This window comes from Gigantopelta aegis, chromosome 4 (assembly GCF_016097555.1).
Source record: "Gigantopelta aegis isolate Gae_Host chromosome 4, Gae_host_genome, whole genome shotgun sequence".
Classification (NCBI taxonomy): Eukaryota; Metazoa; Mollusca; class Gastropoda; order Neomphalida; family Peltospiridae; genus Gigantopelta; species Gigantopelta aegis.
Genome location: NC_054702.1, coordinates 23,422,428 through 23,439,435, shown reverse-complemented (window position 1 = coordinate 23,439,435; position 17,008 = coordinate 23,422,428). Strand labels below are relative to the sequence as shown.

Below are 17,008 nucleotides of genomic sequence, written 5' to 3'. Positions count from 1 at the left end.
AAAAAACCAAATTGAATTGGCATTGGCTAATATTTTAATTTTGTACCGGAAGTTTATGTTGCTAAGACGCAATGGCGGCAAATTGCTAGATTTTTTATTTGGTAAGTTTTTAGGTGTCAATATACTCAGCGTTTTTTCAATAATAACATGCAAACTGCGGTTTTATTAGTGATAGTTTATATTATAATAACGTCTTTTAATTAAAATTATTTATATTGGTGCTTGCAATGTTACTATGTACATGCTAATCTAAATCTGATTCTGTGGCGGTTGTAGTCTGGACTCAACTGAGCCAGTATATTTGGTATAATATCCGCCCGGTCCCCTCCATTATTATTTTTAGTTAGGGTTAGGGTTTAGGGTAAGGGTTGGGGTTGGGGTTATTTTTAGTTAGGGTTAGGGTTGGGGTTAGGGGAGGGGGGGACCGGGCGGATATTTTTCCGTTAGTCGTTCATTTGTAAAGTTTATCTTCACAATTTGTGGAAATGTTCATTAATTTTCATGAATCCGGGTCGTTTCGCCCTTATTCCTATTCGACCCCAAGTCGTTTCGCCCTTATTCCCGTTTGCCCCGAGTCATTTCGCCCTTAGAATGAATCGTTTTGCCCTTAGAATGAGTCGTTTCGTCCTCCATTATGAGTCGTTTCGCCCCTACGTATTGGGGTGGTACTAGTACGCTGGTGTCACCTAAGCATTTGTGTTATATTTTAAAATATTTGTTCCACCGCCACAATGTGTTACTAGTACTACTGAAACTTATTTAAATTTTTTTTCTAATCCAGTGCATCATGTATCTGAATAAATCCTTCACAAATTTATTTACTGTCTTCTGTTCTGTTCTGTTCTCTATCTGGTGGTCCGTAAAGACTGGCACACCTCCTCAGAAATGTGGATGTCGACATTTCTTTATTCATATATTTCTCCCAGGCCTCATGAAGTCCCAGTTCAACGCGTGAAAATCGGCTACTTCTGTCTCTCTCCAGGTCATCTGCACTCACGTTCAATTCCACAACTTTTGCCTCCTTTACCAGCAACATCACCAGTTGGTAAAACCCTAGGCCAGCATGAACAGCTTTTTTGTTCAGTGTGTTGTGCCATCCTACAAATAAATAAAGTAAAAAATCATTACAATTAAAAAAAATTTGTTGTATAAATAACATGTAACTAAAAAAAATTTCTTTTTCTTTTGAATGTCTATTAATATATTGTACATTATACATGTATGTTTATTATTTGAATTCATATTGTGAAATTTCCGATTTTATATTCACCTTCTACATCGTTGTTTGTCCGTATGGTGTCTCTGAAAACACACCAGGATGGCACATCAAACACCGGATGTAGGTGTACATAGCCTGCCTCTTTTTGTATGTTGTAACCAGCCCTAGGTCTTGAACCTTTCGCCAAATGACCTGGGACCAATGAAACACGCATCCCTTGACCTCAACATCAGGGAACACATCCCAAATTGCCTGCCAGGCATCTAAAATGCTAAAAAAAAGTATGAATTAATCAGCTTACATTATGCACCTAGTATACATACATACATACATACATGCATACAAGCTTCGATAGCTCAGAGCGTATCATGGTTAGTCTTGCAATTTTCGGGCGAATCGGTGCCACAGGTTCGAGTCCCAGCAACGGCATGGGACAATTTGTGAGGCCAGAAAGGATTTAATTATCCCCTGCGCCAGTGCGTTAATATCTATGTATGTAATAGTCAACCTCGACATACATACATACAATATATAGATATTCATACATCAGTACAAACATACATACATACATACATACATTACATAAATACATAGATATTCATACGTACATTACATAGATAGATATTCATACATCAATACGTACATACATACATACATAGATATTCATACATCAATACATACATACATACATACATACATACATATATACATACATACATACATACATACATAAAATTGGACATTTACCTTTCTCAAAATCCAACACTACTACTTCCACAACATAACGCTGAAATGCATCTTTTAGTGCTTGTAGTATCTGAAAGATATTTTTTAAATGTAGTTTTAGTTTCTATATTTAAATTATGATAATATTACATGAAAAGCTTTAAAATACCATATGCATTTTGGCAATGTAGCATGACATTTGATGAAACAATATGAAAAGCTTTAAAATAAACATAAATAATCATAACGACTATTTGGATTTTACAAACCTGAACATAGTCCTCTTTTCGTTTCCTTGACATTATCGCAAATGCCAAGGGGAATTGCTTTTGCATCCCATCCTTCTTGACAAAAGCATGGATGGACATCAATTGTCCTGAGGTACTGAACAGTTCACCAACAACCTGTAAAATTAAAACAATATAATTATTTTATTAAAATTTACTAACGAGAAATTTGATGTCAATATTTAAAAACAATACAGTTATACACAGACATGTAGATATAGCATATGATATGTAAATAAATAACAATAAATGATAATTGATTTTGACATTGATTTACCTTAAAGGTTCCGTCCATAAACCAGCGTTTAGCTTGCTGCAATATGCTCAGTTGAAAAGGAGTTGAAAACAGAAAATGACGCTCCTGGCCAACGTTCAAATCTCTAATGAGGAAGTCATCACACTGTAAAAACTCTGTTCACCTGTAATTTAACCAACAAAAAAGAAGAAAAAAGTAGCAAATTTGTTTAAAAGTTGTGTGTAAAGTATTTTATAATTAATACAATTGTTTTACATGTAGTAAATGTATCCATGGTTAGTTGTGTATAAAAAAGTTTAAATTCTTGGGCTCTGTTGGTCTCGTCTTGGCACGATACCGATTGGTTGACCTCTTCAACAGTTGCATTTTTGGTGCCAGGAAGAATTGATTTTGAGGGAGCTCTGCATCGACAACTTCTTCCACTATATACATTGCTGGCCTGTAGATCTCTTCTGTGGCTTTTTTTTTTACTTGAAAAAGATAAAATATATCTATGTATACATATAAAAGTATACATATAAAAATATCTCTCCTGTAGCTTTCTTTGTACAAAAAGCCTCCACTTAAATATATACCTATGTATACCTATGGATGGGATTTTATTACATTAATTGTCTTAACTTATTTGTCAAACAATTGATATACATACCACTGATGATATCAGGGCTCTATAAGGCAACTTGATGTCTGCAGGGTGTGAATGCGTGTTTATCCCTGGGGTAAACGTGTCTCCGCACTGGGAGACTGTGGCGTGGCATCTCAGTTTCTTCGAACGCACGCTGCACGTCCATCTCATCGGTGTGTTATTTACTGCCTGCAGAAACATACAATTGTTCATTTATTGATTGATTTAGAATATGACATAGTATACAATATATATCACATGTACATTGTAAAATAAATTTATTATTGAAAAAATATATATACCTTAACACCATAGGAAAATCCATCGCTTGGTACTAGTAGACGACCACCCCACTTACTACCTTCATTCAAAATTTTGAAGGTAATCGCTTCTTCAGGGAGGACATTTTCGGGCAGATCTGGTGCGATGTTCATGGATCTGTAAGGAAAACACATTAGATATTGAATAAAATATTTTAATCATTGATTGCATGTCCATACTTCGCAGTTTATATATTATCGTTACATGGCAGTCACGTAATAAAACTATTGAAATAATATTAATAATTTACATTTCAACAGGTTCTGAATGATCTTCTGTATTCCTGTGCGGAACATCGAACGATGCTAGCAGCGCATCCTGATTCTCAGTGTCTGCAGTAGACCTAAAAAAATAAAGTTAATTAAGTACATTAATAATAATAATAATAATAATAATAAATGATAACCAAGGAGCAAAAATATTGGAACTTAATAATCGGAAAGTAATACTAAATAGCAAAATTAAAATTAAAATTAGCAAATGAATTTGTAAATTAAATAATTACATTTCTTCAATATTAAAATTCCAAACAGAAATTTCGGTGACATGTACGGCAGGCTCTGTGGCGTTCTGGCGTTGGCGCTCATTGTCTGCCGTAGACCTGAAAATACAGTTAATTACATTAGTACATTAAGTACATTAATAATAAACATAATAATGAACGATACCCAAGGAGCAAAAATATGGGAACTTAATAATCGGAAAGTAATACTAAATAGCAAAATTAAAATTAAAATTAGCAAATGAATTGTAAAAATAAATAATTACACTTCTGAAAAATAAGTACATTTATAATAATAATAATAATAATAAGTTAGCAAATATATTAGATATTAATAATAAACAAAATTAAAATTAGCAAATGAATTTGTAAATTAAATAATTACATTTCTTCAATATTAAAATTCCCAACAGAAATTTCGATGACATGTTCGGCAGGCTCTGTGGCATTCTGGCGTTGGCGCTCATTGTCTGCCATAGGCCTGAAAATACAGTTAATTACATTAGTACATTAAGTACATTAATAATAAACAATAATGAACGATACCCAAGGAGAAAAAATATGAGAACTTAATAATCGGAAAGTAATACTAAATAGCAAAATTAAAATTAGCAAATGAATTGTAAAAATATATAATTACATTTCTTCCACATTGTCGGCAGGCTGTGTGGGGTTCAAAGAAGTCCGAGTACTTTCAGCCACCGGAGAGGCGGTGTACACCTGACACATGAAATTCAACTCAACGAGGCCTTGTACCAATTGCCGGTAGACGTTTCTGTTGATACCTGATAAAATAAATTCTAAATAAAAAGTTGCTGACACAAACTACCGAACATAAACGAAAAATTGAAAATGTAATTATCAGTTATCCTTGGCAGCCAGTAAATTTACAACAAATAGTTAACCATGTGGATATAGTCATTTTCTTGAAATTCAATTTTTCTAGCAGTCTAGACGTAGATGACATGGAGACATGGATTTTTTAAACTAAAAACTTCGATTATTAAAGATATCTTCATATGTAATGGAAAAGATCCTAAAACATTGAACATTCAATATTTAGTTACTATAGATACAACATAAAGTTACTTACCAGTTCCACATATTCGGTGTTGCCACTTGTCATATGCATCGCATTGTAGTGCTTCTTGTCTTGGTCGAACAAGACGCGAACAGGATACGCATTGAGCTTCCATATCATGTAGAGTTGTTCGCAGAATTCAGAGTGATGGGATGGGATGGGAACTCTATTTACGTGCCCATATCCACAAGGGTTCAGGCACGCCCACCCCGGATTTAGCCTCTGACTTCGCCAGTGACCAACTCCGGGGCGGGGGGGTTTTCAGAGTGATATATTTGCCCAAGATCCACAACATTTATAAGTTTCTTGCTTTTACAGTAATTACTCATTATACTACAAAGATATATTTGTTTAATACCGATTCTATTCGAGATCAAGAAAAGGCCCAAAGAGGCCCAAATTCAAGTAATCACATAGGCTACTCATGCTAAGGATGACCTGCTAATTAAGCAGACAATCCCCTGCAAGGCTATATTGTACCAGGAGTAAATATCCCTTCAGATTCTTTAAACTGCTAATTAAGCAGATAATACCCTGCAAGATTCTCTTGTACCCTCAGTTTCTCTGAGCTGCTAATTAAACAAACAATAGACTCGCTCAATGGTTACATCTGTATGTGATCTTCTAAGGGGAACTCTTAGTTTGTACCCGAAACGAGTATATTCTCACAAAATATTTACCCCCCCCCCACACAAAACACTCATTATTTTAAAACATTTTAATAATAAAAATGCTGTATATAGCATACAACAAACATTTTTTTAAACATATCTTTTTAATGACTTTTTTAATGTAAACTGAAGCAAATGGACCTAATTAGAAGAAAAACACACAAAATGTAATAATATTTCAGACTCGCTCTATGATTACATCTGTATGTGATTTTCTAACAGGAACTCTTAGTTAAAATCTGTTTAATCGACAATATCATTGTGTAGACTAGTCTTTGTACTTATTAATATAAAATACATCAGGCCCGTAGGAACTGGGATGGTGTGAGGGGAGGGGTTCTTTAAAATATTGCACATAATAACATATACATATAAATGGTGTTTATGGTTGATAAAGGGTTACAAATTGATAACCTATATCTGATTTGCAACTAGAGTCACGTAAATGAGGGCGAAACGACCCTGTATAGAGGGCGAAACGGCCCGGTATGGGGGGCGAAACGACACAGGGCGATCGGGAATAAGGGCGAAATGACCTGATACCAATTTTCATTAGTGTACCAGACGTTTCGCTCCGAAGCCAGTTCGATCCCAGTCAGTTCGACCCAAATAGGATGTCAGTTTGGCCCCACGTGCATAACCAGTTCGCCCCCACAAAGGTTCCTGTTCACCCCCATAAAGGTACCACTGTGTCCATGTGAATGTGTGGTCTGGACCCATCTGTGTATGCCGAGCTTCCTCTAGTGCAATCTATAATAATGCTCACCAGAAGAGGCCATATCGAATTGCGGTTCAAAGCCCTCTTAGGTGTTAGCTGAAGATGCATAATCAGCATCAAGGTTATGTAGCTGATTAACCATTGTTTTAAAATCAAATAAGGTGGAGGCTTATTTTGTTTTATTTGTGATAGTTTGTAGATATTCATAATTCTTTTACTGAAAATTATTTCTTAGTTATTCTTAACACAGATCCTATATTTGGCAGGAATGGATGTTTTAATAAATGTTGATGATGTGGTTTATATATGTGTAAAAGTGCTCTATTATTATCTATTATTACTATATATTAATTAAACTGGTGATTATATCATCGATGCCCGGACTGATTCATGATCCGTCCAAATTGTGGAAAGACAACAATCCCTCCCCTCTAAGAAAAGAAACACACAACACACACACACACACACACACACACACACACACACACACTTACTTTAATATGCCTCTAAAAGCAATGACTCGATGACTACAAGCTTGGGGCGAAGTGACAAATAGGCAAACAGTTGGGGGCGAATCAACTTGGGGGCGAACTGGTACATGGGGCAAACAGGTCAAACTGGGGGTGAACTATCTTGGGGGCGAAACACCATGGATTTCATGTAAGTATCTCAATACAAAATGTTACAGACCCCTAAAATCATTAATTTTGATATGTTGTTTTTGTTTATTTCTTAAAATTACCAATATCGTGTCTACTTGACTCGTAGATATTGATATAAAATAGAGGAAGATGCACAGGCCTCCAGGAATTTTAATCAAAATTCACTAACCATGGGATCAGTGATTGAAGAAATATACTAGTGACGATTAAAAATTCACTAGCCCTACTTTAAGTAAATACAATTTTACTAAATAGAATAATCAAAAATGAGAAATGTCCCCATAAAAAGGAGATAAGAGCCTAAAAACCCTTTGATTTGTGTTGGGGGGGGGGGGGGGGGCAGGATATTCTTATTTACACAAATTGATACACTAAAATACAGCATTTAATTGACAACTTCTTTGTTTTTCACTAGCCATTGGGCATGACAATAGTAGTTATAGACTAGCCCGATATTGAATATCACTAGCCATGGGAGTGGGACTACCATAATCTAGAAGCGCTGGATGCATTAACATTTGGTGCATGTCACATGACCTCACATGTGCCAGATCAGCAAGGCCAAATAATTTAATTTCTAGGATTTTTAACCGCCCCATTGTTAGAATTTGTTTTCAGTTATTAAATTTGATATGCAAAAGCTGTTGGACAATCAAGCTGATGACAGTGGTTCAAATCCCATCAAAGCTGGCTCACATATTCATTCATCTTTCTCATCTATCAGCATCTGCCTATCATTCTCATTATCTTAATATAAAAAATTTCCAATTTCTCCCACGATTTCAAACTGTTTTGACCCTTTCTGTCAGTGTCCTCTGACTCTGTCTTCTGAGCTGTCCACACCATCGCCTACCTGTCTCAAATTCCTCCATGGGTGCAGTCTCTGTGTATTTCCCTGCACCCACCTAGCATCCTCGTCCTCTGCTGCTAATAAAGCTGGTCTGACCCACGGCACTAACGACTGCCAGTTGTAGGGTGCATAGTAGGTGGTTACAAGTGCCTCTTAACAATGCCAGAAGTAACTACTGAACACTCCCCGAAGTGGTCAGACTAAGCCCACAGCTAACAGCTGATGAGAAATGGCAGGTGTGTGGTACAGATAGCCACAAGAGACAAGCACAAGTTGGAGAGACAAGGACTGGGATGTGGGGGTGAACAGCGAAAGAAGTTGAAAGATAGGAGGATTTGCCAGATCAGGAACAAATGAAATGGAATTCAAAGAGAGAAAGGAAAGGGGGCAGTGGGATATAAAAAAAAAAAATAAATGATATGCAAAAGGTATACAACATTTTTGTGCCTCTACTGTAGTGAATAGTATCCATAATGCATTCGTATAACAATTGTAAATAATTTTGAGTGTATAAATTGTGTTAAATAAGAATCAATTCATTAGAAAATTGATATTTTACAATCTATTCACTACTATGAACGTAATGCCTATCAGTATTGACATCAAGTTTTAGTGATGGGTGTTGGTAAAATGCGGACCGGACTAGAATGCTTAACACAATGAGATTTTTCTTTAAAAAAAAACCCCAAAAATTGAAAATGACCAACCGTACATGCACAGAATGGTTATTTTTCCAAATGCACGTCCGTGAACACAGAAACTACTAATCTTTCCGGTTTACTGTATGGTGTTGCACTTTTGTTTACTAGAATATATTCGTTTTGCGTCCATGTTGCAGAGCTGTCAACCTGTGGCAATTCTTAGGTGTGAGAAAATTAGAAGTCCGGGTCCAGGGACTGCAGGCTCTTGGTTGAGTCCAGGGCAAAGTTTTTTGTTGTTGTTTATTTAAGTTTAAAATGGAAATCGAGTGAATGCAAGTTTTACTAATTAATACGTTTAATGTTAAACCATACAAGTTTGTCATTGGTAGCACCCACGAGTGATTGTTGGTATTGAACCGAGGGTAGTGCTGTATTATTATTAATAAGTAACAAATTCAGAGACCCTGCATAATGAGCATATAATTCCATTCAGCTTTTAAATATAAACCACGATTATAAAATATTTTTAATTTTAGAAAATGTGTGAGATTATAGTAACGTTGCGTGAGAGCATGATGTTTGTTACAAATGTGTGAGACTCATGCCCAATGCATGAGAGTTGACAGGTATGATGTTGTTGATTTTTTTTCGTAATTGATTGGAATGTATTTTATTTCCTGTACCATGACTAAAAAATATAGAATATTCTTTCCGTAAGTATCGTATTCATGTTTTTGTTCTTGGCCGAACACAGTTATAAATAGGATGTCAATGGTAACTTTCACAAATTTAATATAAAATTGCTTACGCTATACAATTTTATACAATTTGTGACTAATAATATTTAGTGAGCTGGGATCCATTGCATAAATGTAGCAGCTTTCTTGATTAGGTCATTTAGGAACCTCTTCAGCTTCTCCACTAGTTCTGCTGAAGTTGAGATGAGGGTTTGTAATACAGTGTTTGGAGGGCCACTGCTTTGGCTGACAAGTTGGAGCTTAAAATATTTTATTTATATCCTCACAAATAAACTTAGAATTATCAGTTACTTTATTTCGATACAAATGGAAAGTGCTTTCACCTGTGCAAATTGGATGAATGGTAATAATTATGCACTGCAAACAAAGCATTGAATTGGAAATTAGTTTGCAATGCTAGGAAAAAATGGGGTAGCTGATGTGGAACCTGATTGATTCTCAATTGTGTAATATTTCTTAGTTTTGTACAAATAATATATATATATATTTTTTTTATTCATTGTTTATTTACAGTACTATATTGAATGCTTTTAAAAAAAATATTTACTATAACCTTTTAATTATATTGTAGTTTATTTGAAGAAATCTGACTAAAATATTACCATGGAGACCGCAAGTACTACGGATGGTACAGCAGAGGTTATAAATGCACGCAGGACTGAATCCATTGACGCTCCACACATCAATAACTTAGTTACAGAACAGACGGACGAACTCTTTGGCAGAGTCAACATTGTCAATATCATGTATGTATTACTGAAGCACTGGGGAGGAGGGAGGGGGCAGGATGTAGCTCAGGGATAGAGGGCTTGCCAGAGGTGTGATGGGTTGCAAAATTGATCACTTTCAATGTATTGTTTTTTTCCCCATCTTAACCAGTTCCTCTTAACAGTACATCAAAGGCTGTGATATACATGTACTGTCCTATTATGGGAAATTGCATAGAAATGACCCCTTTCTCCTGTTTGCTTGGAGTAGCCTGCATGGCAGCAGTAGGCCTAAATTTCCTTTCTCTTGACCAATTGTGGAAATATTCATATGTTCATGGCGCAATATTTCACACTAACCATCATTCCAATCTTATGTCATTTATGCAGCTTTGAATTCACATGAGCTATCCAAACAGTTTTGTGGTGAACACTTGTTCAATGCAATTTTGAGGTAACTGATTAGGCATTTCACTGCTTACGCTATAATATAATTTACATAACCAAACAATCCTTTACCTAGGGGAAAGTGATGCAAATTGACTTTCGGTTACTGAAGATTTTGAAATATTGTCTCTTGATGATGGACTTGATATAATTGTAGTTTAATATGTGCTGAGGTGTCTTTATTTATTTATTTATATATAGTGAAAAGGCTATATTAGCTGTGACACTTTGCAATGAGAGTGATGAGATCCTTGGCCACGCTGCTTTCTTTGACTACCCCAACACCAAAGACGTTGACCCGGCCAGCTGGGAAGAGTGGCTTCTCAAGAACTACCAGCTCAAAGTGTCTAATGCTCTGAACACTCTCTTCATGCACTACTTCGTTGCCAAGAAAGAATACTCACATGGCTGTGCCGAGGAGATCATTCGGACAGTGTTTAACACGGTTCCTGACCTCCATTTCCTCTTGTTGGTGGTGCCAAATAATGTCTTTCCAGGTTGGTGGATGCAATTATATCTTTCTCTTTTTTTTCCCATTTTTTCTCAGATACAGTTGATATTCATTTTTGTTTTTATAATGACAATATATCAATCATCCGGCTTTCTGAAAGAAAATAATTTGAAGGTAGGTAATAAAAATAAAACAGATCAAAAGTGTCTCTACTGGGTTTAAAATCTTTTGAAATTGGACACTGTATTTCATGTACATTGACAATTATAAAAAGTAGTTCTCTTACAATAAACTTCGAAAAAAAAAAAAAAAAATATACCAATTAATTTCCAAGATTTTAGGCTATGTGATTTTACCCTTCGTACCCTCTGGCAGAAACCCTGATCATTGTTTTGTAATGATGTCCCAATTAATAAGGTTTGCCAAGTATTGCTTGAACTGTTTTGACCAATTAATCGGATACAAGTATTCATGAATAATTAAAACCAAGTGCAGTACAGAGTTCAAAGAATATTTGTTTACAAAATTTAATTAGTGACAGGGCTAATCAAATTAAAAATTGATTACTCTATATCTTCACCTATAATGTGCTATATGTTTTTTTTAATGTTTGTTTTTCAGAGTCAGCCATCTCTGATGTGTTCACCCCACTTGATAGAGAAGAGAACTGTCCTGGAGGTCAAAACAACGTGGTGTTTATCTGTCAGCGATTTCAGCACGTTCCTGTTCTGCATATCAGAAATGCCATGTAAATATTTCTTAGTAGAATTCTTATACTTTTATACATATTTCAGTGTTCTCCGAGCACAATTTAGCTAAGTGGTAGAGTGCTTGGAGCCTTGCCTGAGATGCAATAGGTCATCCGATCGATTACCCTCAGTGAACAATCCCAGGCAATCCTTCCAGTACCCCACAGATGGTATGTGTGTATTATAGGCCATGGGATACATTGTTCTCTCTAGGATGAACTGCATATAAAAAAATCCTTTATTGCTATTCAGCTGAAGTAGCCAATGTGGTGGCAATATGCTTCCTCTCCTCTCACTAGACCAACTGTCAAAATAACCATGTCAGATAGACGTACATGTAGGTTAAAATGTTATTTTTTCCCCCTAATTTCCTTATTCTCTTTATATACAGTCAAAGCTGTCTACAAAGTCCACCTAAATAGAATACTAAATGACCTTGTCTAAATGCATTTGTTCTTGCTGTCAAATACCATCTCATTGTCAATTTCTATTCCATGTTATAACTGTAACAGGGTACATTGGTTAGAACACATGTCAATTACTTGGTAAAAAATAGGATATTAAACTTGATACTATTTAGAATCTGTTTATGTTGATCCTTTTGTAAAAATGGAAGCTTGCTAAATATTCTCTATTTTTGTTTCACTAAATATTGTATATTTTTGTTTCTGTTTTTTAGTGTAGAAGACCACGATGACCTGACCCCTATCTTCAACCGTCACAGTGATGTGATGAAGAAAACCTACGGAGAATACTTTCTGGCCGAACTCATTGAGGCACAGGACGAACACATGCAGGCTTTAGTAGCTGAGGTTAGAGTAGTCATTATGAAATGCGAGAATTAAGCCGGGAACATTTTGTTCATGATTGCATTGGGATTCGCTATACAAGTTACAGAGATCGCTATGTAATTTGAAAACATTAAACAGTAATTGCTGATCAATTTCAATTGACTAGAAATTTCACTAATCAAGATTTTGAAGACCAAATGTTTCCTGTTAAGTATTTATAAAACAATATCTGGATCCATGTTTATAAAACGTATAGAGTCCTGAAACAAGACTCCAATAGAGTCTGAGACTTTAATGCTATACAAATTGCATTTAGAGACTTATTGTAGACTCTTAAAGTTTTATAAGTATGGATCCTGGTCTTAAAAAAGAACAGTCAGATTTTATTATCTTGACCTGTATGTAAATTTGAGTATAGTATAATGAGGTCACGAAATTGTTTTGTGATGTCATTTTTACCAACAACTATTTTTAAAGTTAAACTACTGATACCTTGAGAGATAATGAAGTTTGACTGCTTGACCTTTTCTTTTTTTACTCCAACAACCACTGTCTATAAAAGTTAATTGACAATTTTTGTATTATTTACAGCAAATTTCTTCCATTAGAATTGTCTATAAAATAATGATTTATCATTAACTTATTGTTATGATAATAATAATTATTATTAATTTTTGAAAAAGGGTTTCTTTGTCACCAGAATACAGAATACATTGTATGTATGTGGGTTTTTTCATTCCCAAAACAGAAAAGTGTCAGGATTGGGATGTCTTGAGCTGGCTATTTCACAATATCTGATATGTCATGTAAATACACATATATATACATAATTATATGTACATACACATAGCAAATATATGCACAGATACGGATCACCAAACTGAGTTCAAATAGTTAAGGATTCCATAACTCATAAAATAAAATACTTCTATAATGTTCTTGAATTAATATTAAAAAATATTTAAATTAGTATTTGTGTTGTACATTGAAACTCCATATGCTGTCATTTCACTTGCAGGTTAATGGATTAGCTCACGGCTTCATGAGTATTAGTGATGACGTTAATTTTGACTTGCTCAATGAGTGTTTTGAACTCGGTCCCTTCCATGGCCTGCGGAAACCTCACCCAGACGATGAGTTGAAACCACCAAGAACTCCCACACCAATCACCCCACCACAGAAAGGTATCACTAGAATATGACAAAACATTCAGGGAATAAAATATTACAGCTGAATTACTGGGTCAGTTTAAACAATATACATGTATATTATATAGAATAACTAGTTAATGACTTAGGGTATCAGCTTTATTCTGTGAAGGTAAGAATGGGAAATTTGTCATTTTGTCTGAACAGGATAAAGTATACATCCTATGTCATTAACTGGTTGTTATTTTTATCCTGTAATCCATTACACGGTACAACTATTATTTGTGCTTACATGTATTTCAGCATCATTGTAAGATTATCTAAGTCAAATGAACACTTTTGTAATGTATCTACGCATGAGACTTGTACGTACCATCAAAATTGATAATCTTCTAGTATACATTTTTGACTTTGCTTTAATCGGTAACCATAGTTAGCGAATAGAAATGGTGGCTGCAAATGTACTTTTAGTGTTTTTTTGTTTTTTTAACACCTTCTGTTTTGTTGCTTACTAAGTTCATGTGATATGCTTACAGAGGAGAGTGCCACACGACGCTCATCTCAGAGTTCTATCAAGTCGAATGTCTCCGTTAAAGATGTCACTGAAGAACCAGTCAAATCTGACGAGGGATCCAAGGAAGATCAGACTGTGACTCAGGTTCCTAGTCAGACGCAAACCCAGGCTCCTGGTCAGACGCAGGCCCAGGCTCCTGTGGAGGAGGCAAAGGAGAAGACTGACGTTGAGAAAGCAGGCAGCCGAGCTTCTTCAAGTACAAGCAGTTCACGAGGTACTTTTAACTTGTTAAAGCAGGGTTCGTAGCGGTCTTTACATTTCTTGAAAGTCTTGGAATTTGAAAACATTATTTTTAGGTCTTTGAAAGTCTCTGAATTGTAATAAAAGTCTTTAAATTCTCGCAAACCATAGCCAAAGCAATGGTGATATCTTTTATAGCTGCATGCACTTGATATTTTCCAGTTACAAGGTTTAATCTGTCATAATGCATGTAAAAAAGCTAAATGTTTTGCCATGGACAGCTACATCTTTGAAAATGGCAGGTAAAAGTCTTTAATGTTTGAACCCCATAAAGGCATCATCACACTATTCTGATATATGCTCGACTATCATTCAACAAGAGATTTTATTGTTGTACATGTTTTTGTGTTAGGGAAGCAAGTTTTTGTCAGGAATAGTGTCTGTTGATTTTCATAATTATTTATCAGAGTACTGTCAGCTTAGTCCTTTTTTTGGTCAATTTAAGCATTTTAAAATTATGATTTTATATGGCTATGAAAATAATTGTCATTATAACCAAAGATGTAGAATTTTCCAGAATTCTGGTTTTAGTGCCATGCGAAGACTAGCTCACAATATGCACCCAACTTCCTTTTTAAGACCTAAAACGATTTTTTATTTTTGTCCAAGATCATTTTCATCATTATCAGAACTGTTAGATTTTATAATTATACAACTTTCAATGTTTTAAATTTTGTAAATAATCTTTTTTTTTTTTGCTTTTATGTCGTTAAACATTCATTCATTCATTCATTCATTCATTCATTCATTCATTGTTTATAAAGTTCATATTAGCCTTCGTATCAATTAAAGGCATATGTTTTTGTTCTCCTCGTCAGCGGGCAGTGCTAGCAGCCTGGGTGAGGTGAAGATTAAGGAACGCCTCAGTGATGCTCAGATAGGTGGCAGCACCAGCTCCCTGCTCAGTGATGTCAGCTTCGTCAGCGCAGTGAAGGAAGCTGCCGAACAACAGCTGTTAACACAGGACACACAGCAGGTATGTGTCGATCAGAGATCAGATTGAAATCAGGGGGCGGGACGTAGCCCTGTGGTAAAGTGTTCGCTTGAAGCGCGGTCGGTCTGGGATCGAACCCCGTTGGTGGACCCATTGGGCTATTTCTCGTTCCAATCAGTGCTCCACAACTGGTGTAACAAAGGCCGTGGTATGTACTATCCTGTCTGTGGGATAGTGCATATAAAAGATCTCATTATCTGTGTGGTCCTTAACCATATAACCATATGGCCATAAATAAATGTGTGGTCCGTAACCATATATGGCCATAAATAAATGTGTTGAGTACGTCGTTAAATAAAACATTTCCTTTTTTGTTTGAGATCAGAGTAGAGCTTTAATATGTTTATATTAAGCACTGACAATCAGAACTGGCGATGTCAAAAGTTAATGTGGCATGTTCAGAAGGCTTGAAGACAAATTGACTGGTACCATCATCTTCTATCAACACCAATCTAAATTGCCACTAAATATTCAAACAACCCCCTTTCTGTCTCGATCGATACAACGGACATTTGTCGGAGGTGGTGATCGGGATGGACGTGTCTGAACCTTCAATGGATATAGGCATGTAAATAGAGTTTTCGTTGGTTGGTTAGATCTTCTATCATATAACATTCACCTGTCTAGCAAGTTATCGTGATCGCTTGCCATCCTGAGCAGGCTAGGGGCCGGATTTAGCTCAGTCCGTTGAGTACTCGCTTGAGGTGCTTGCGTCACAGGATCGAACCACCTTGGTGGATCCATTCAGCTGATTGTTTTTTTTTCTCATTCCAACCAGTGCACCACAACTGGACAAAGGCAGCGGTATATGCTTTCCTGTCTGTGGGAAAGTAAAGAGCCCTTGCTGCATTAGAAAAAATGATGTCATTATACAAAAAAAACTTTTCCTGAACAGACTAATGTTTTAATGTTTAAACTTTTTAGAAAAATCCTAAAAAAGAATTTTAATTATTCATAAAAGAAATATTTATTTATTTATTTATTTATTTATTTATTTATTTATTGTATTCCATCATTCCTATTACAACAACAACTATAACTAAAATTAACAACATTTAAACAAATTTGAAATAGTAGGCTACTCTTCTTTTTTGCAAAGACTGGACATAACCACTTGTGATTGTCTACCCTTGAGGTCCAGTCTGTTGGTTCAATAATGTTAAGTGAAGTGGAATTTTAAAATTATTTATGAAAGCCATTGATGAGAAAAAAACCCTTCTTTTTTTAAGGTCAGTAAAAATGTGAGGATCAGTATTAGCAAATTATATTCTAAGCCCAAATTTCAGGAAAAACTTGCATTGGTAAGAAAGACTTGAAAATGTAAAATTATGTATATAAAGTTTGAGGATTATAAACAATTTAGCCACCTGACATTGAAAATATAGACTGCAACAAATGAATGTTTGCAATAAAAAGTCAAATGTATGTCTGAGTGCATCACCAGTCACTTATGTAAATATCAAACATCAAGTTCATCCGATACATGATAAATTATTGAGCACAAATATGGACCAGTTATATAATTTTTTATTTTTTTTTATTTTTTTTAGTATTATTCAGTTTTTTATTGGAGCTTCAAACACATATTCT

At 35.2% G+C, this 17,008-nt stretch overlaps 1 protein-coding gene across 2 annotated transcripts in view; it reads left to right on the top strand.

Moving 5' to 3' along the window:
- The first annotated feature begins 57 nt into the window (after positions 1 to 57).
- LOC121370094 (cilia- and flagella-associated protein 61-like) overlaps positions 58 to 17,008 on the top strand; it is a 92,266-nt gene continuing 75,315 nt past the window's right edge. For both annotated transcript variants that reach the window (XM_041495196.1, XM_041495195.1), the window contains exons 1-8: positions 58 to 101; positions 9,889 to 10,063; positions 10,673 to 10,968; positions 11,544 to 11,670; positions 12,351 to 12,483; positions 13,481 to 13,646; positions 14,147 to 14,398; positions 15,243 to 15,400. In XM_041495196.1, the coding sequence (XP_041351130.1) occupies positions 9,921 to 10,063; positions 10,673 to 10,968; positions 11,544 to 11,670; positions 12,351 to 12,483; positions 13,481 to 13,646; positions 14,147 to 14,398; positions 15,243 to 15,400 (1,275 nt within the window). In that variant the 5' untranslated portion in view covers positions 58 to 101; positions 9,889 to 9,920. The remainder of the gene's footprint in view (positions 102 to 9,888; positions 10,064 to 10,672; positions 10,969 to 11,543; positions 11,671 to 12,350; positions 12,484 to 13,480; positions 13,647 to 14,146; positions 14,399 to 15,242; positions 15,401 to 17,008) is intronic.